Genomic DNA, 22,019 nt, shown 5'->3' with positions numbered 1-22,019 from the left:
ACACACACAAAATTATTCGCAATTTTACTGTAATGGTATAAATTAATTATATAATTAACTGTTTAATTATTGTTTACTTATATCAACAATTGTTATTTGCCCGAAATATACATATATACATGTATACACATACAGATACATACACACGCACACGCGTGCGCGCGCACATACGATGGAATGATAAATATAAAAATACACATACTTTGAAAGGCAAACTGTTTATCGCTGACAAGTGCCAGTTATAACTAGTAAATATATATATATATATATAAACGAAATTATTATTATTTGTTAATATATTTGACCTAACACGAATATATTTATAATAATAAACGAAATTTTCCTTCTAAAGCATGTATTTATATTTATATTTATCATCCTACTTTAATGTTTTATCAGAAAATTAATTCTTACGATATAACTATTTTTTTTGCAAGAAAGTTTAATTATTAAATAGAGTTTATCAATAAGCTTAAATTAATTTAGTAACTCACTTTTGAGCGCAGCCAATTATTCAAATAAATGTTAACTCTTCAATATTATAGATTGCATCTATTTAACTTAGACACACACACACACACACACACATACACATACACACACAAGATTGCAAAGGTTAAGTTTTTTAACTTTTTAATGAACCACTTAAACTGTAGACACGTGCGCTTCGACTTTGTCGTGCAAAATAACTTGAAATAAAAAAAAATCAAATAGCATTTTTGCATAAAAACGTACTTGAACGTAAGATTCAAAATTTGCAGACACTAATATAAATGAATTCATTAGTTTTAAGAATCACGCACACACACAACACATACATATTTCTTTTCTGAAAAATTTAGAGACATACTCAAAATTTTTTTAAATATTAAAAATGCTTGAAAAATTTGAACAAAATTAATAACAACTATAAAAACAAGATGAATACTCCTTTTTTCAAATGTGTGTAAATATTTCTAAAAAATATTTAATTCCTCATTAGATAAAGTACTTGGCATTTTATCAAATGCAGTTTTAAAAGCGCTACTATAAGCGATGAAACGGGCAAAGTCGCCACTTTGAACTTCATTGCATAACAGTGATTCAGTTCATTGTGCATTCATTGCATAGCATGCGTGTCATAACACTATCCGCATACAATTGTTATATCATGACGACCGCGAACTTTGCCGCCATTTATATACAGCTCAAATATCTCGTAAATTCTAAAAATTTTCTATCGCAATAATATATACGTTTATAAATATGTACATACATACAGTTTAAGTTTTTTAAAATTTAGATATCTATTTCTTTTTTAACTTGGGTTATTCTTTACTCTTATTTTTAAGATAACTTATTTTAAAATCTTTCCAAATATTTACAAAACCGTTTTATTAATAAAAATATTTTTTAAACTTATTTGTCAACTTTTTTATTTTTTAATTTATTAGGTAATACGAAGTGAATATCAGTTCAAGGCTTCATTCTGACAGTCAGACCATACACTAGTCATTAATATGCAATATGTAAAAGAAGAAACTTTGCAACTGACAATGAGTCAACATGCATACAAAGGCATCATATTGTCCTTTAACAGTTTATTGCTTTTTAGTTTAAATTATATTTTTTATTAAGTATAAAATCATCTGAATATTACTACTGAATATCGAACAAAAATTTCACACAAGCCAGTTTATCGATCAAAAACATCATCGCTCACCTGGACGATTGAGGCAGTGCCTGGCGGGGCTCTGAGTGGCCGAGGAACTTCTGCTGTGCTCGGAAGAGTAATCGGCGGCATAATCGGACTCGACACCAGGATTCTTGAGCTGGCTTGTGTCCTGCGACTGCACGCTACTGGCATCCTTCGACTTTTTCCGCTCCTTGCTCCTGCTGCGCGCCCAACGGCTCTTCAGAGTCGCGAAGAAAGTGTGGGTGCGCTGTGCCACCGATGCCGCGCCGTGGTACCGATGATGCCGATGATGGTGGACGACGCCAGACTCACCCGATCCATCACCTCGCCTCGACGGCGAGCTATTCGCGATCTCGCTGTCTCGGAGCTCCGTGGCGCTTTTCGAGAGCTGACGACTTCCGTTCAGGTTCAGTCTGGATCTCTCTTGGGTGCAAGCGTTACCTGCAAACCGAAACGAAAGATCTCGATCGAGTTATTCGCGTTTACTAAGCAGATAAAAAAAGTTTGTTGACACAGGGTATTTCATGCTGTCGTAGACATAAAGATGTAAAATTAAAAAATTGTTTATTTTATTAGAGTATGATGCAATTTTTATTTTCCTAATTTCAAAATCTTTTTTTCTTCTTGATTTGAATATTAAAACTTTTATTCTTATATAACAAATTTTTTGATAAATGAAAAACAAATAACAAAATGGAATATTGATACTAATAATATTAATATTGCATGCATGCATTATGGACATAAATAATTGATTTTTGATTAATTGATATTGTTATGAATATTATATAAAAAAATTCATGATGGAAAGACAATATTAACGCAGCATTAAACTGGTAAACTGATGTTGTTATTGATAACTGTACATAGGTTTTTTCTGCCAGCTCTATGACCGATTCTATTAAAAGATAAAAATAATAAAGCACAAGAAAACATCAATTTCTAAATAGAAAAAGTAATAAAGTTGTATTTTTTTTCCTTATTAAAATTGATCAATATCTATCTCTGAAAATGCTTTTACAAAAAAAAAAAAAAAAAAAAAAAAAAATTCGCACATTTAGAAAACCCATATCTGGCTAATATTTTATTTTTTATGTTCTATCATAATATTTAATAATATAATTTACTTTTTAGCAAGATTTTAATGTAACTCGTAATTATTCAACCAGATAAATAAAATTAAAAATACATAATTAATTTAAAAAGGACAGCAAGATAACTTTATATACACATGTATTTTGGTGACATATGTCTCTAATAATTTGATTTAAGGCGGATAACTCGCTTGAACACACCTCTTAAATGAAACGTATAGGTGTAGTTATATAACGAAAACTGGCAAACAATAAGTTCGTTTGCATTTTTCTGATTCACTGTATTCAATTAAAGAGGTTGATCATCAGAGGTATATCAAAATAATAAAAATCATATATGTACAATTTTTATAAAACGTTATTGAGAAGAATAATGCATCGACTGTTTGAAGTGATTTAACCAATTAATTTTTTAGAACATTTTAAAAATAGAGTCTTATAAACGCTCATGAGCGTTATAGATACACACGTTATTGCTAAAATAAAATAAAAAAATATAACAGTAAGATGAAAATAAAAACTTCCACCTTTAGATGCTTTATTTACGAATAATTATAAAAAAGGAAAATTTTTTACCATCTTATTTAAAATATATAGTAAAAAATATTGTATTTTTACAGTAAAAAATATTATATTTTGTTATATAAATATTTCATATACTTGTACATCTCGTAAAAAATATTTTACAAAACCTTAATTTTTTTAATTGAAAATTTTTTACTAGTTTTGAATTTATAACACAAAAAATTTACGTGTATTTAACATAATTTAAGAATATGTATTCCTAGCTTGCCGTTCCCGCAAAGTGACTGACCAACCGCCTTAATTGTCTGTGTTTAATTAAAAAGTTTGTTCTCAAATCGTTCTAAATCGATATTGTTAGAGATGACCTCTATTTTTTTATAAAACTGTAGAAAATTTTCTTCTTTACTCTTAAATTATTAAACTCAGACCTTTTCAACAGTTCACATATCTTTAAAAAGAAATACAAACGACTCGGGTATCCGAAAAGCAATAAATACTTTGAGATTACAAATGAAACGATAGTTTTATAGGCAATAAAATATTGCTAGACGCCTACACTATTCAAGATATTTTTAAACTGCATTTTTAACAGCGGAAGTTGTGAAATTTTCATCAAGAAGACAGATATCAAACATAATATAAAATTATTTGTTGTCGATATTGATATGTGGTAATTCTAGATTTAATATTTTAATATTTTATATAGTTTTTATTTGATGAAAATTATTGTTATAACTTTCCTGCACGTGCGTGCATTTTAGATTATTTTAGTACAGTTAGATATTTTAATATGTAATAAAGTATATAAAAGAGATGACATTTTTATTAAATAATTTTAAAATGGTAGGCATTTGATTTTTCGACGTTCGGTATCGGTCAAAGTATAATAGCTATAATATTTCAAAAAACATTCCTACATTATAGAGAAAAATAATCTCAAGTTTATATTTTAAAAAATTAATTTTTATTTTACATTTAGTCATCTACTAATATTAATTTTACAAGAATTAACAACGGTTGATATTATATTATAAGATATTTCTAATTATATATATTATATTATATCAATTTATGTATAATATAATACAAATTCACGATGCTAATAATACTGCCAATATTACTGACAACTCGATAGTCTATCTAATATTTTCAGTTATGCAACATACCAAAAATAACGGGAAAAAAAACAGCAAAAATAGATCTGTTTCGACCACCCATTTATTTCTTACCCTAGTATCCGAATTGAAAGTTGATGTAGCTGAGGGTGGAAAAAAGGGTGAATTTGGAATGGATATAAAACAATATAGATGTCTCTAGAAAAATGACAAGGGAAGTACATTATATGTACTCGCATATCATGTAAGCATATATTGATCCGTCTGTATTATTAAACATAGTGTAATACGCATCTGACTTTGAAAGGCTTAGCATGCTTTCCATTATACTCTAAGAATGATAACGTGTTGAGCAATTTATATAAATTTCCAATTCTTGTATAACAATTGGCTTAATATTTATTCATTGAGATAGATATTTTTGATATTAAAAACAAATTAAGTATTAAAAACAATTAGAATTTTTTAATCAATTTGGTTCAATTATTTTACAACAAATAAATGACTAAATATTATTTATTTAATAATAAAAATGAAATGATAACATCTTGATACAAATCTGATATAACAAATATTCAATTTCAACTATCCGTAATTTTAATTAAACATTTTGAGATAAATTTCAGGTTGATTTTTCGTTACCAAAAATATCGTACAGTACAGTGCACAATCAGTGGCGGAATCGTACATTCCGGACGTGGGGAGATGACGTCCGGACGTACGAAGAGCAAATGCATTCGACGTTTATTGGATTTTGTCTCCCTTTTACCGGAAATGCTCTTACTACGTTAATGTATCGCGGAAATAAATCTGGATAGCCATCTTCCAGTCATCTAAATAGGATATTGCATCAGATGTTGATATGTTGAGATGTTGATACAGACAAATAAGAAATTCGATATATATTTTATTTAATATTGGAAAAATCGTTGGTCAGTTTTACAATCATAAAATTTATCATTTCTCCCGGAGTCTATAAGAAATTTTAAATAAAAAAATAAACTACTCTGAAAAAAAATAGTGTTGAATCAAAAACATTATTAATTAAATTTATACGCCACGTATTGATTTGATTAATAATGTTGTTGAATTAATAAAATAAATTTCAACTATAATGATATTGTTAATTCAACATTATTTTTTTTTCAGTTTACGTAAACTATCTAGAAAAAAAAGATAAAGTTACGAAAAAGTTAATAGGGTCCAACTTTTGTCATGATCTTATTTAACTTAAACACTCTGTGAGTTTTACTTTATTTGGCTTTTTTTAAAACTTAAATATTACATGTAGAGTTAGTTGCACAAAGAACAAATTTTGTCTAGAAAAAGTTTTCATCGCATAAAGTGCACATATAATTTCTCACTAATTAATTACTACATTAATCCATAACAGAGAAATTATACTTTTTTTGTTAGGTTCTTATAAATGTAATATGTGGAGTTTATTTTCTATAAAATTAATTGTTAAAAAAAACAAAAATTTGTAAAGAAATCATTTTAATCACATATATGCAACAACGAATAGATTCATATGTAATGTAATACACAGACACATACACACACAAACACAAACACACACATATATATTACTCATATTACACATATACTCGCCTGCAGGTGTTGGCTCACTGTCCTCCGATCCAGCGAGTAACTCCACACTTTTGCTCATCTTATCCTCCGAAAACACGAATTAGTTTTTGAGACCGTTGCTTGCAAGGCTTTAGTCTCTTTTTGAAGTGCACTAATCTGCCGCATTCTGATAACATGATTCCGTCGATAAATTAATAAATCTCAACAACATTGACCAACGGACACATATTCTGACTTCGCAGTGTCCACGTGATGCTCGATGATTTCTGCAGCACCATAAACACAGTGTTTTCTTTTTTCTTGTAAATTGTTGTCAATTCCAGTATTTTTATAATATTTTTAGAGTATTTTAGTATAAAGCCAGAGATAAAGTTATGGATTCCAGAAACTTTCCTTTTCTATCGTCCACCTTTTAAGGCACAGGTTTTAAAGGATTTCCGTTAATTGCTGTTACATTGTTACACGTTTATAAGGATATATGTGTACATATTCAAATAAATACGAATGAATATGTATGTTGAGCAATTGTGACCTAAATTGAAAAAGTCATTTGGAACGACAGATAAATAGCTTTGGACAAAATACGAAATGTTTCGTAACTGATGGTACATGTACAGTTTGTAACTGAGGAGATGATTCTACATGCAAAAATAAATGAAAAATGTAGACTAAACTTTTCTCACACGATACTTCACTGTTCAAAAGATTAAGCTTTTTTTTAAGTTTGAATAGTCTCTTCACTTATTTTATATTAAATATTATAATAAAAAAATGACAAATTTTAGATCTGGCTTTAAAATTTAAAATCATAAGTAGCACATTCTGTATAAAAAGCATATATATTTATAAATATAAAAGCATTGGTAGAAAATAATAATTTATACGAAACAAAAATAAATATTTTGTTCTCCTTCACTATATTTTATGCAATAATATCTCCAAATAATTTGCTCCAATTTCAAATTGCTATATACAAATATTGTTTAATTTTATTTATTAAACAATAAGGTTGTTGTTTGCTGAGTTCAGAGTTATAATAGAATCGCTATTTACTTATCTTTAGCTTGCAGTATATTTTGCAATTACAATTAAACACAGAATATATGACAATTAATCCGAGATATTCGTGATATGTGACAATATATTTGTCGGTCGTAAAATCCAATTAGCTTGAGATAAACTTTGAGGAAATCTATTAACTGTGGAAGGTAATAGAACGGGAATAGAATTACGAAGGATCTTTAATGATATATCTCACATGTAATTTGAAAATTTAGTAAATAAAAAATCAGACACGTAACATGTAAATAGACAGACTGCTACACAACTCGCTATTATAATTTTAATAATACATTTTCTAACTTGCAATCTTTTTTTCTTAGCAAAAAAGTATTGAAATAAATATTTATTTATCGTACAATTTTCCATTTGTTAATATTACATCTATACACAATCAAGTCACAAGTAAAATTCTAAAATAAAATTAACTTAAATTTAATTATAAAATATAAATATTATGTATCTATTTTCTTAAAATTTAAATTGCAAAAATTCTTTTTTAATCACTTATAACTTAGGAATTGTTAATTTTACGATATTTTTGTTACAGATAAAACAATTTTTATCTGATTCAAGGTAATTAATAAACAAATCTTTAAATTAATAATTTGCGATGTAATTTTGAGAGATATTCTATATATAAAGGGTATTTAAAAAAAAAACATTTAACATTTATATAGTAGATAGTACATGCAATACTGTGTAAAAATATAAATAATGTTTGTTAACACCCTCTACAAATGTGAAATATCCTTTATAAATACGATATATAAAATTTTCTTTTATTACTTTTCATCACGCGAGAAACTTCAGAGATTTCCCCGAGGCAACGGACTAAGATTGTAAAATGCGTTAAAGGGTTGAAACGCATAGATCAATATATACCATCGATAGAGAACACGCCACTGTCGCACCATCTAATCGCATTGATCGTTAGCACGCACTCCTAACTATGCTTTTCCACGCGCAATTGCATGTTACCTTATATATGATACGTTATTATCCGATATGTTATATATGACATTGAATCTTTAATTTTATGGTGTAAGGTAAAAACAAGTAGGAATTTTTGCAATAATTATTGGTACCGCGTAAAGTAAAAAAAAAGTTTGTTATAAATTTAAGTATCAAAGTTTCATTAAAACATAAATTTTTCGTTTTAGAATTTTCACATAAATCTTACTATTTGAATCTTTAAATTACCTGAATAAAAAGAAAAACAAAAGTTTATTTTATATATATATATATATATATATATACACATACATACATACATATACTTTCTTCAATACTAAATAGTTTCTTTACATATGAGTGATGATGTACAGTGATTGAAAAATGATTGAAGCCTAAATACAGTCACTGTATAAATTTATCTATTTATCCACGCCTCTATTTTTATGCAATTTTGACCGAGAAGTCTTAGTCGATAGCGCTAAAACAAAAATAGGAAAGCTAATTTGTATATATGCATTTTCAAAAGTTTGAAAACATGCCATTTTAGCTGTTTGCATAAATTGTATTCGTGTCATCTGACGGTCGCGTAATTTTAGCCAAGCTGGATAACAAAAATACATGCGGTATGTGTCTCGACAAAGAATATATTATAATTTTAAATAGTCTATTTAGACAATAATTAAGTTATCTTTTATATATGGAATGTTATCAAATCATCATATGTATCTCAATATTTTATGCTCTAAAAATATGTTATTTAAAACTTAACTTCGATTCTTTTTTAAAATTACGCAATGAAACAATTTTTCCATCAAAGCAGAAATATGATTCATTAATTTATCATCCATTATGTGTATGTGTGTGTATTCTTTAAATAACGTATTATGTAAGAAAACTTATTACAGAGTTTCTTGCAAAGAAATTAAAAGATATTAAATCCAATAATGAAAAGCAATCTTCTTTAAAACAAAGTCTCAAAAGAAAATTTATTTTACAATTTCGATGTATTTTTATCCAAGGAATTACTTCTTTCTCAATTGCGATTGACCGCATCCTCTTTTGTGTAGTGCTGAAACGAATTATTGTAGCAATAGTATAATTACTAGTAATATTTGCGCTACGAATTTTATGTGCAAGTAATAAAGTCCATTCTTCTTTCAAAGCTATCAGTTTCAACCTGGCGAAACGCTCTCAACGCACAATCTTCTAGTTAAACCTTTTGTGAAAACAAGCTTGCTTTGTTTAGTGTGACAAGAGATGTAATAAACTTCTTCCCTGAAGTCAGAAAGTGTAAGTTGAAACGAATCTTTGAATAGAGATCGATAGCGCGTCTTGATTGAAAAACTTTCTCAAATATCTAACAATACTAGACAACTATCATCTTTTAATGTTAAATATTTTTACCTATATATATAATATATAATAATGATTGACGATGTAATAATAAATGATAAAAGATGAATTAGTCCTCAAAATTAGAAGAAGAAAATGGATTGCCGCGTATACGTCACAATTAACTATACTGCTTTTCTTTATTTTAACCTTTAATCACTGTTACATATTTTTATTATATTAATGTTAAAAAAATGTATATTTAATAGCAATTTGTGCTACAATAATTTTTTGTAAGATTGTATTAAAAAATCACATTTATAAAGATTTTATATTACAAAACTAATAAATTTTGTAAAAATTTTAAATAATATAAGATCAACTAACAATATGTATTTGAAAGATAAAAGAAGAGAATATATTTCTATATGTAATTCAGTTTTTTTTTATAATTATCCTTATATACAATGCTCATATTTTACTTTTAAAATGTGACTGTCTAAGTTGAAACTTTGTTCAATTTGTCAGCAAATTGCACAAAATTGCAGTCAATGTTATGAAATAAAAGACCTACATCTTTAATGACAAGTATTCGAGCACAATATCTTATGGCTTTATATTTTTGCGAGTCTGTATTTTGCAACAATTTACTACATCCGGACTCTTGCAGCACATTATTATTTTTTTCTTAAAGCAAAAACTTTAGTAATAAGCCAAAAAATTTATAAGTATGTACTACAATGAAAATTGAAAAAAATATATAAATCATACATTAGCCAAATGGAAAAACTTATCAGAAACCTCAATTCAGCAGGTTTCTCCAACATGCTTTTATATTCACGAATTTATAGATCAATCTGTTGCAAAATTTTTTAACAAGAGCATCAGATAATCAGCAATCTTTTCTGCATGTAAAAAGATGTGTAAGTGTTTAAAAATCAATAAATTTTCTCCTTAGAAATAATCCATTTAACCTGTAGACAGTAATAAAAATAAAATTTTAAAATTAAATTTTAAATGTTAAGACTAAATTTTTATTAATTCTGGTAAAATAAATCTATCTAAAACTAATCAAAGGATTATTATTTATTCTTTATTATCTACTCATATTTTTTAATTTAAAAGAATTCTCTCTCTTCGATGGCTTGTAATTTTAAAACTAAGAATATTCCGATTTTTTATTATATAGAAATTTTACATGAGGTATCATCAACATCTCGAGTCAGTGGTTAAAGAAAAGTCGGCTTCAGATTGATCAAAGAATTTTTTTACATAAAAGAAAGGAAAGCTAAGACACTTGTATGTAGAACAGTTGTCCAGACTATCACAAGCTTGTAAAAAGAACCGTGCCAACATCTACTGTTTTAAACATATTTTTCTCATGTGTTCAACATGCTGATATTGACTAATCGTCGAAATAAATGTTGGAGCACGTAAATAAAAAAACAGGGATACAGAAAATTAATTAATATTGACAAACAGAGGAAATTGTTCGCCATGCTCTCGTTGAATTTGACAAGGATGACTACTTCGTGATCTGTCATGTCATGACATTTCATCACACGCCGATCATCTCCGTGGGTGTTTCTCGAAGAAGCTGCAAAGGGTGAGATATCCCAACATAAGCAGGTGAAACGGAAACTATGTTTTCTTCGTTCAAGAAGAAGCGCATTTTAACTAAGAAAACCGATCGAATATTCGATTTGACGTTTCGTGGTGTCGGTATGTAAACGCGTACGTAGGACGTCGCGGGACGTCGGTGTGACCGGGATCGGATGCGTTTTCGCCATCGTCGCTATTTCCACACACATCAACGCCCGCGTTCACAATGATCAATTTACCGTGCGGATCTTCGCGCACGCGGCGGTACCTCGGGATGTCAAGACGAGGAGAAAACGTTCTCGCAGACGTTCTCCACTTTCGACGCTTGCGTGTCCGAGAGGCCACTGACAGAACTCAGAACTCCGAGATCTTCCGTCCTACTCGGCTGACTCTCGTCCGTCCCCGCCGTAACATTCACTCTCTCTCCCTCTTTCTCATTTGGAGTGTCAGGAAGGAGACCGTGGCACGAAGAGGGTGTGCGATGTGGAAGCGGGAGAGAGCGAGTGAGAGGCTTTATCGACCCGTGACAGGGCCGGTCAAGAGGAGGGAACCTGGAGGCTTCGAGAAATTGAGATTTTATTTGAACTGGCAAACAGTAGAGAATTCACGAGAAGAGCAAGTTGCCGAAGAGGAAACTGATGAAGAACTTTATTTTAGATAATGGTTAGACAAAAATTTTTAATGCGTTACAGTAAATGTAAAGTTTCGAAATAAATCAAGATTGGCGGGAAAAGTTATTTGTTATTTCTATAGCAAAATTGTAATTGAATTATGTTTTATGTATAGAAAAACTTTTATTTCAAGAGGCAATTATTGAATAATATGGAAACAAAAATAATGTCTTTATATAATATTGATATTAATGTTTCTTTCTGCCTTTTAAAAATAAGAATTTTAGAAAGTAACGCGTATGCTGTAATACTTTCTAAAATCATTCATGTAATATTAATTTCAACAGGACGGATTCGCTTGAAGATATTTCTAAAATTTAACTTACCACAGTCATTCCTAAAGTTTTGCTGATTTCTATTTTTAAGTCTTCATTTTTTATTCAAGCTTTATAAATGTCTCGATATTTTGGTTGAGAAAAAATCGATTCTGAAACAATTGAAAAAGCTAAAACAATATCTTACGGTTCTACGATAAAACGCAATAATCAAAATTGAATAATTTTTCTCTTACAATATTATAGAAACCTTTTACATAGATTTTATACATGCCATATCACATGATAAAACTATCAGTCGTAATATGCTTTTGCTTCAGAACAAATTTAATTGTGTCGTGAGTTTGTAAAACGACGTTGCAAATAATATTACAAATTTAAACGTGACTACTAGGAAGCGATTTAAAGTACGTGATACCACGTGTTCTTGACATCCAACGTGGTATCTGTGTGATAGGTGACATGTTTTAATTAATGACGACATTAAAATAATTATGATCAAAACCACACCTTTACAAAAACTCGCGAAACTCTATTTTCAAGATTACTAACTGACCTAGTTCTTTTGTACATTCATTTCTTTCCTTCCACACCAAATCTATAAACAACATTATAAAATTACGAAAATTACATCATAACAAAATATTTGAAAATTTTATTTCATTCATAACTGCGTGCATATATATCCTCCATCATTATTTCTTTTTCTTTAATAGAATGTAAATTGATTTTTTTTCACCATTTTATTTATTTTTCTTGAAATGCATCCTCAAATCTGAAAGTCACATACAAGTAAAATATGCATGTACGTAGACGATAATTTAGTCTAATGTATAACATTTGTGATAACCTGTAACTTGTATTTATTTGGTTTATTATAAGTAATTTCTGTTAATTTATTTACTTTTTTGTAACTTTTATTTTTCTTTATAAAAAATTAATGTAGATAATATAGATAAATTGGCGACACTAAATATAAGAAATATTATTTATTTATTAATTTCTAAATCTGATTGTACGTATTATTTTTTCTTTTCCAATTTTAAATTGTTTTGTTTTATAAAATTAAAAACAACATATGTAAATGAATATTTAGATGTACTTCTTTTTAAATGTCTAAAAAGGAATACATCATATGTAGCATTTACATATGTTGTAATATATAATGTAAATGCTAAATATATATAATGTATGCGCTTCTACATTTTAGTTAAGAGACTTTAAACTTTATAAACTTAATTTCAAGACAACTTAAACTTGTTTTAAGAATTATTCTTTAAAAGATTCTTCGATAAATTTCTTAACCGCACACGTGTGCCCTGGTATCTAATCAACGAACGTTGCAACCTTGTGCCTACATCCGTTTTCCTGGATAGCAGCTGTTAATGCGATATCGGTACAATTCCAAAATAAACTCAAGAGACAGAATAACATTAAACTGAATTAGTTAGGAAAACTTGCGTCTATGTTACGAAACATTTACGAGGAAATTGAGAAAGTTCAGTATAGGTCGAGCGTGCGCCTTTTACATCTTTGCGATGAGTTAGTCGAACTAGAAAATTCTAGAAATTTTCAAAGACCTAATTCTTTAATTCTTAGAATTCTAGTTTATAAATCATCTCTTACATAATTATGTTTTCCTGATATTGTTTATATAGTTCTGAGAATTTAAAATTATATAATTTTTCTAATTTAAAATTCTAAAAGTGTATCAAATCCAGTGAAAAATGAGAATATATAACATCAGAATAAGAATAAACAGTCATTAAAATTAATGTTTGACATATCTCTCTATTTTATTTCTATACATAATATATAATAATCTATAATTTATTATATGTATAAAAAATTCTCTGTATTATAAAATTTATAAATTATTTAGTCCTACATTTTCTACATTATCCTAATTGATCGGTCATGTAGATATCGCTATTATTAGCATTAGGAAATTTACCGACAGGTATTACATTTTATTTTTCTATTTTTCCTCTAACAATTCTTCTGTTATATTTTCCACAAATATAGCAAGAATACACTGACATGAGTAATTCTATGTTATCTGGTTTTATGTTAACAAAAACTTAAAATATATGTTCCATGCTAAATCATGTAAATTTTAGTAATAAAGAAACTTGAGAATCATTATTCCGATTATTTTCGTGAAATACGATATGAGATTAACATCCTAAAAATGCAACTCTTGAATTTTTCTCTGCTAATAAAATTTTTATTGACGATGAGAATGTCGCATTTCTAATCCATCTGATGCGAACAAATGCATCATGTGTTACAGGCTTAATAATGGGGATTTCCTATGTAATATGAGATATGAGCTCATATCCGAAGACAAAGAAGATATGTATGTATATGTTAGTATATGTTGAAAGCCACGAGAAGAAGGATGAGAGACGAAAGCAAAAGTGAAGTGAAAAAGTTCGTAAAAACCAGTAGACTAGTAGAAAGACTAGTATAAACACAGTAACAGGTTCGTAAATAACTAATTGTTATACCATGAATTATTGTAGAGTGCTTGTGTTGAAATTAGATTATTTCTAAGAAACGTATGTATATAGGCTCTTATATTTATTAGAAATAGATAATATATTTAATATATATAAGATATATATAAATATTCTTCTGTACTCTCTCTTTCTCTCTCTCTCTCTCTCTCTCTCTCTCTCTCTCTCTCTCTCTCTCTCTCTCTCTCTCTCCCTCTCTCTCTCTCTCTCTCTCTCTCTCTCTCTCTCTCTCTCTCTCTCTCTCTCTCTCTCTCTCTTACTAATGTTAAGTGATAAGATTACAGAATCTCCTGAACCTCACATATTTTTTCTTGATGCTGAAAAAATAAGATAGTAAGATGCGTAATATTAAACAACAATTGTGAATAAGAATAGAAGAATTCAGTGAAACTTGACTTATTACAAATCATGAAACAGTATTTTTTCTAATTTTTAGTAAAATATATGAATTTTGGCTCAATATTATATATTTAATCATTGCATATTTATTCTTGTTACATTGTATATGTTTATACACTTATAAATTATAAAGCACGTTAAAAGTACATTATTTTAATTTTAAGACTATATTTTGAGTACTCTTCGACAAAGTAAATATAACAGAATTGTGCTAGAATTTCTTTTTTTTATATTTTTAAATAGTATATGTGACACATATATACATATATTATATATTTTATAGAATTTTTTAAAAATTCACAAAAAACATCCAAGTTCGTTAAAAATTTACTTTTTTGTTTCTCTTTATCTCATTCTTAGATATTTATAATATTAAATAATATTATATGTCCACAGGCTTTACTAGAATTCATTCTACGCAATATATTATTTTATATTTGAGATATGAATTACTAGACAAATAAATTACTAGAAAGTTTTTGGTATAAAATAGTGTGCAATTATTACAAAAAAATGGGTATTTTTCATTATTTTTTTGTAGTATTATTTATTTTATTTTATATATAATACTTTTAAAAAAGTAATAACCATAATTAAAATAATATTACAGGTAATTCCAAAAGTAAAAATGAACACAATAATTATAGCTCAAGACCAAAGGAATTTCCTAATTCCAAAGCAAAGGAAAATAATCCTTTTAAACCATATGTGCGCAGTGAACCATTTGTCCACATTGAACCATTTGTGCACAATAAACCATTTGTGCAAAATGAACCATTTGTGCACAATAAACCATTTGTGCAAAATGAACCATTTGTGCACAATAAATCATTTGTGCACAATGAACCATTTGTCCACAATAAACCATTTGTGCACAATGAACCACAGAGAAATACAGATATTAATACCTTAACAGATATTAATAATCCATTTGGATATACTCTAGGAGCACACAAAATAGCCAGCGAAAGAAAAACACAAGATTTATTTGATAAATCTGATACATCTCACTTAATATGTAACGACAGAGTTAATGTTCAACCTAAATTTACGACAAAGACTTGCATCAATATAGAAAAATGTAATAATGAAACTCAAACAAATTATCTGACAAATAAATCTGCAGTTATAACTCCACCATCTAAAATATCTACAAAAGAGGACTTCATGATGGAATGGTTTTCATGGAAAAATGAGTTCCTCACATATGTGAAATTAATTGACCAAATGGAGAGTAACAAACAAAAATGGGGTATAATGCTCTTAAATCGTATGGGTCCTGTTGGTCAAGAAATCTATAGAAGTTTCACATTTGACAAGGATGCTGAAGGAGATATAGATATATTGCTAAAAAAGTTTGATTTTTATTGTATGTTTGGAGATAGAAAAAGAGGAGATGATGAAGATATTGATATCTATGTTAATAACTTGACGGTATGTAAGTTAACTATTATTATTTACAGAAACTTGTTTCTTTCACATAAAATACTATTTTTAATCATAACTAAATCACTTGTGAATCACATTATATAATTATAAGAGCAAAATAGAATTCATTAAATTGAATTCATTAAATGGAAAATTTTTGTGTCATCTTTTTCCTGTCACATAAGAGTTATAACTCCTAGTTTCTAAAACCATTCTACCTAAATGATTAGAAATATATTTCTTTTTTACTTTTTTTATTTTTGGCATTAATATAAAATGCTTAACATTTATTACAAAATTTAAGTGCAATGGACACAATATATTTTCGTTTTGTGTTCTCCATAAAGAAAAAAGTAAATATTTAATTTGTTTCATGTATATAAACTTAATAATAGTTTTGTTTTTTAGGTAATGGCATCAAAACATATGACTAATACAGATAAAGTAGTGAAAGAGAAAATTTTGATGGAAATAGACAAAGGTAAATTTACAAGAAAAGCTGAAAGTTTAATTTTGGGATTCTTATTTCCATCAAGCATACACTCGTTAACTGTAAAAGAAATGGCATATATTTGGATGTCATATGAGAATGCAAACTTCAAGCGAAGTGAGGAAATCCACAATTTTTTCGTTAAAAACTGCAACAATTGTGGAGGAACACATGAACTAAATAAGTGTCGTGCTCGTGGAAAACGATGTAATAAATGCGGTAACGAGAATCACTATTGGATGAGATGTCCTTCTCAATTTATTACTAATTGCTTATTTTGTGGAGAAAGTCATTTTTTCCGAGAGTGTCCTGCTTATTTGAATGAATGTACTAAATGCAATAGAACAAATCACTTCTCCTGGAAATGTTCAATTGCAAAAGTTTTAAATTGCAACTATTGTGGTTTAACACATGTTGCATCTAAATCTGTATGTCCTGCAATAAATACGATATGCAATAAATGCTACAAAAGAGGACATTTTCCATCAAAATGTCACAAAAAAAAATTCTAAAATGAATATCCAAAAGAATTTAGGAGTATTACCTAAATATATTGTGCTCCTCCTTTTTATTATAATATTAGGAAATCGAAGTCTGATATAAATTTTATAATATATATATATATACATTTGATATAATAATTTTTATATTATAATGTTTTCATTTTTCTTGTTGAATAATTGAATAGAATGATGAATGATACGTATTTTTATTTTTAATATTTTTATTTTTTTTTAAGACGAATAAAGATTAAATATATATACTTTGATAAAAATAAGAAATAAACATTTCCTTCTCCAGACTTAAATGTATTTGAAAATTAAATGCTAAGTACAATTCGATAAAAATATATATGTACCTCTTATTGTAATAAAATTATTTTAAAAATATATAAAAAAAACATTGATATTTTTTATTCTATTGTAGTTAAGTTGATAATATAAAAATGTATTTCTAAATATTCTATAAATATATTCAAGTATAAAAAATATATATAAAGGCTTCAGTATCTTCGATCATTTCCGACGTAGCATGTAATATGATTACGATTTAATCTTATCATTTCATATGAAAAAGATTATAATATGAATCGGTATGCAATGCTGTGGACAAAAAGTAACAATACTTTTCCTTTTAATGATTTTACGTCCATAAAATCATAAAGTCAATTTCATTATGTGAGACAATTTTTACACAAGTATTTTGAAACTATTTTATATTAACATATTCTTTTTGCTAGATTTTTCAGATAAATGCGTAGAAATGATTCTTTTTCTAATGAAACTGTCGAAAAAGATTATTCATTAAAAAAATATTGAGCTTTTCCATATTTTAACATTGTTTTTATAATTTCAAATTTAAAGTTTAAATGAAGAATATGATTTCGTTTTGTTTTGTTTTCATTCTTTAACGTTTAGTGTCAAAAGTTGTCAGAATCAATGTGGCAACGCTGTTTAATGTATACAACTCATGTCAGCGTTCTTTTGTTCCATGTTCTATACTATCCTGCCTTCGATAAGCGGAGGAGAATCATCACGCAAAGTTGACACGACGTAGAAAGTAAAAAAAAAAAATCTATTGTCAAGTATAGATCTATTTACCGGTTTGTTCAGAAAAAGATAATTATATGTGATATATTAATTATTTTGACAATCAGTTTATTATAAATTTGAGTATTAAGATATTTATAAAAAATCTCTCTCTCTCTAGTCGTTCCTTCATTACTGAGGATCGTGATCTTATTTATAAAAAATACATAACAAAAAATAAAAAAATATTTGTGAAATTAATATGGGTAAGTAATACAATTTAATTTTTCTCTTTTTTATGTATATTACAATATATTATACATGTACTATATATTATATACTATTACATCTATAGATGACAAAGCAGTTTTATCAGATTTATATAAAAAGATGCAAAACTTTCCCCCATTAAGTGATTCAAGAACAAATATTGGTAGAAGTTGGTATGCATGGAGGCAGAATTTTTTATCTTTTCTCCAGAAAGAAGATGTCAATAAATTATACAAAAATCAATGGCCAGTCATCTTATTAATGTTGATTGGTCCGCTTGGAAAGCAAATATATAAAGATTTTCCTTCTCGTAATGTTTCTCAGATGGAAGATTTAGAAATATTATTACGCTATTTTGATTTATATTTTATTTTTGGATTTAGAAAAAAAAAGAAAGACGAAAACATTGAAAACTATATTGATAGCTTAATGGTAAATTAATATCTCTATTGTATTATAAATTGATCTCTATATAAAATCAAATTTCTTATATATACATATTATTAAAATACTATCAAAATACAGCAGTTTCAGGACTAATATTCCTTTTGTTCAACTTATAATTATAAAAATGTTATGCAAATATTTTATATTGAACTACAATGATAAGATTTTGTTCTCTATTTATATCTCTGAAATTTAACAAATCAAAACTTTATAATTTTTATAAATTATTAGCACTCTGAAATAAATTTATATTTATATTTCATATTGATATAAATTTATGTATGTTTATTCTAGCTTGTTGCAATTGCAAGCACTCATAGTGATCCTGTGAATATCGTGAAGGAAAAAATTATACAGGATATTGAAAATTATAATTTCACAGGAAAGGCAATGCTTTTTATACAGTCTAAAGGAGAGAACTTGAAATCATATTTGCAATTATTGGATCTTCATAAAATTACTTTGTTCTGGAAACAATGTGAAAAATTAATGTTACAAAATAACTATGGAAATGTACAAGAAACATCTCTTAATCCACAATCAACTGAAATGAAATGTGTTCGTTGCGGTACTTGCCATAGTAGGAACCAATGTCCAGCACATGGAATGCAATGTAACAAGTGTAACGGATATAATCATTTCACAGATTATTGTAAGGTAAAATATGTATCTGACTGCACCAAGTGTGGAACACATCATTTTCAATCACATTGTCTTGCTTTTGGCGAAATGTGTACGAATTGTGGCAAACCAAATCATTTCTCATGGTTGTGCCAAGTACCTGTTGTGAAAAATTGCCTTAGATGTGGTAAAGATCATGCTATATCTATGTGTCCAGCGCAAGGTCAAGTATGCACTCGGTGTAATAAACCAAATCATCTAAAAGAAAAATGTTTGAGCAAACTAAATCCTTAGAGAATGAGCAGAAATAATAATATATGATAGATATTATTCTACACTCTTGGAATTTTTAAACAATTGACAGTATAATAGAAGCTATTCTTACAACTTGCCTTCTTTCTTAATGATAGACTTTTATCTGAAATCGATTTTCCTGAGTGAAAATTTAATTTTATTTTTTAATATTACATATATCTTAGATCATAAAATAAAAAATAAAAATATTTAAAAATAGTTTTTTTTAAAGGATATGACTTTTGTTGTCTATTTATTTGAAACCTATGTTACAGAAATAATAATTCGAAGAATAATAATAGAAAAAATAATCTATCTTTCTAATTATTTATATCTTGAAAATAATCAATACTCTATTATAAAAAAATAAATTCCCATATTTATCAAAGGATCTGTCATTAAAATTTACGAGTTTGTTTATATATATTATATATGTATATATATTTTATAAACAATATATATACAATATAATTATAAACAATATATGTACATCTGTATAATACACACATACTTTTTTTTCTTTAGAGAGCTATACTACAAAAAAATATTATATTAAATATTATATAAGTTGATAAAAAAATTTGTTTGCTTCCTTTTTCTTTTATCAGTATAATATATTGAAATCAGTATAATAGGTACATATTAAAAAAGTTTTTTTTACTAGTGCTTAATATATGTAATAAATTATGTTGTTCTTTGTTGTTATAACAGATATAGATAATATATAACTTCTGTATAATTCCTAAATATTTTTAAAAGATAATTTAGAGAGTATTCTCAGGAATTAATATAGATATTTTTAGAACATATTATATTTACAGTATTGTAATATTTATAGAAATTCATATAGATATGATGTATATAATATATACACAAATTGTTAAATACCAAAACTAAATTATAAATAATAGAAAAAAAGAAAATAATGGAATGATAAAACAAAGATTAAATATATTAATAATTTTAATAGTTTAAATAATCTCTCATACATATTACCTAACATAGAAATTTTGTATGTTAAGGAGATTGATAAATTTGTTTTTAATTCTGTTTATAATTAAAAGATCGTTTTCTATTTTTGTAAGTCAAAGACAATTTTTTTTTTTAATAAGAATTAAAATATTTTGTATCTAATTATTAGATCTAATATTATTAGTATAGAGAGACTATATATTTTACCAAATAACTTTGATGTATTATTATATGTTAATTCATTATACTAAAAGATTTAAATGTAAATTGCTTTTCATATATGGTTGGACATTGTATGATTAAATAAATGTATAAACGATACAACTCTGTATAATATATTATATTGTTGCACAAATATGAAAAAATATTGATTGCTTAATGTTGATGTCTTGCACAGTATTTTCATAAAATAATTATTCTCTTATAATGAAATATTTTCTTACAAAGATTGGACTTTAAATGTTTATTTTAAATTTTTGTAAAATTACTTGATATTATATAACATTTATGAAGGTATAAAAAATAATATATGAACAGTTTTAATCTTTCAAATTGCTCAAATAATTGGCTCAATTACAGTGTATTATTATTACTATATTTAAATTATAATTACTATAATTATTATTACTATATTTTAATTATATCCCGTTTTTATTAATCAGAGATTTCTTAATCAATTTTTGCAAACAAAAATTCAATCATTGAAATATCATAAATATAATAAAATATAACAGTCTAATTGTGAAATATTAAAGCTAAACTAAAAACTAATATTCATCATCAAAATAATTCTTTAAGCTTCCCTCCTTTCACTCAGTCATATGTATTACGTCATAACGTCAGAAGCGAAATGGCACACTGCATTCCGTGTACATAAATCGCTAGTGTGAAGAAAAATCATTCATATATGTATATGTATACTTTCATTCATATATATACGACCTACGACGTGCTATCAGTTAAAATATAGCCACAGCTACTGTGTTTTCCGAACGCAACCATTCATCGATCACTTTGTGCTCGCTCAACGGTTACAAAATCGTTGCGTTTTCCGAACGCAGTCCAGTCTTTCTTCAGGCTTCGGGCTTCGGTCTATCTGTCATCTGACATACTACGCATCGTACTTACGCGAAGGTGGGGGTGGTTAGCGCAGTG

The 22,019-nt window shown here is 27.1% G+C and overlaps 3 protein-coding genes across 16 annotated transcripts in view; 2 read left to right on the top strand and 1 right to left on the bottom strand.

Annotated features, from left to right (window-relative positions):
* Positions 1-11,339, bottom strand: part of Mctp (multiple C2 domain and transmembrane region protein) — a 30,013-nt gene extending 18,674 nt beyond the window's left edge. For 2 of the 12 annotated variants that reach the window (XM_072903791.1, XM_072903787.1), the window contains exons 1-2: positions 6,021-6,265; positions 1,703-2,116 (exon numbers count right to left, since the gene is read on the bottom strand). In XM_072903791.1, the coding sequence (XP_072759892.1) occupies positions 1,703-2,116; positions 6,021-6,078 (472 nt within the window). In that variant the 5' untranslated portion in view covers positions 6,079-6,265. Of the gene's footprint in view, positions 1-1,702; positions 2,117-6,020; positions 6,532-10,827 lie in introns of those variants that run through there. The other 10 variants (XM_072903773.1, XM_072903776.1, XM_072903784.1 and 7 more) reach the window with 10 other exon arrangements.
* A 2,706-nt stretch (positions 11,340-14,045) lies between these two features.
* On the top strand, positions 14,046-17,476 carry LOC140672010 (uncharacterized). Of its 2 annotated transcripts, none has more exons than XM_072903813.1 (4): positions 14,046-14,380; positions 15,210-15,330; positions 15,424-16,247; positions 16,650-17,475. In XM_072903813.1, the coding sequence occupies exons 2-4, from the start codon at positions 15,327-15,329 to the stop codon at positions 17,241-17,243; spliced, it is 1,422 nt and encodes a 473-aa protein (XP_072759914.1). In that variant the 5' UTR covers positions 14,046-14,380; positions 15,210-15,326; the 3' UTR covers positions 17,244-17,475. The 2 variants fall into 2 exon arrangements, with proteins under 2 accessions (XP_072759914.1, XP_072759917.1); XM_072903816.1 differs by lacking the exon at positions 14,046-14,380 and adding an exon at positions 14,438-14,456 and having other exon boundaries at positions 16,650-17,476.
* Positions 17,477-18,034: 558 nt separating this feature from the next.
* Positions 18,035-20,097, top strand: LOC140672025 (uncharacterized). Of its 2 annotated transcripts, none has more exons than XM_072903828.1 (4): positions 18,035-18,291; positions 18,442-18,526; positions 18,616-18,962; positions 19,272-20,097. In XM_072903828.1, the coding sequence occupies exons 2-4, from the start codon at positions 18,523-18,525 to the stop codon at positions 19,890-19,892; spliced, it is 972 nt and encodes a 323-aa protein (XP_072759929.1). In that variant the 5' UTR covers positions 18,035-18,291; positions 18,442-18,522; the 3' UTR covers positions 19,893-20,097. The 2 variants fall into 2 exon arrangements, with proteins under 2 accessions (XP_072759929.1, XP_072759922.1); XM_072903821.1 differs by having other exon boundaries at positions 18,036-18,334.
* Positions 20,098-22,019: the final 1,922 nt, after the last annotated feature.

This window comes from Anoplolepis gracilipes, chromosome 1, assembly GCF_047496725.1.
Source record: "Anoplolepis gracilipes chromosome 1, ASM4749672v1, whole genome shotgun sequence".
NCBI classification, from domain to species: Eukaryota; Metazoa; Arthropoda; class Insecta; order Hymenoptera; family Formicidae; genus Anoplolepis; species Anoplolepis gracilipes.
This window is presented reverse-complemented; position numbering and strand designations above follow the sequence as displayed.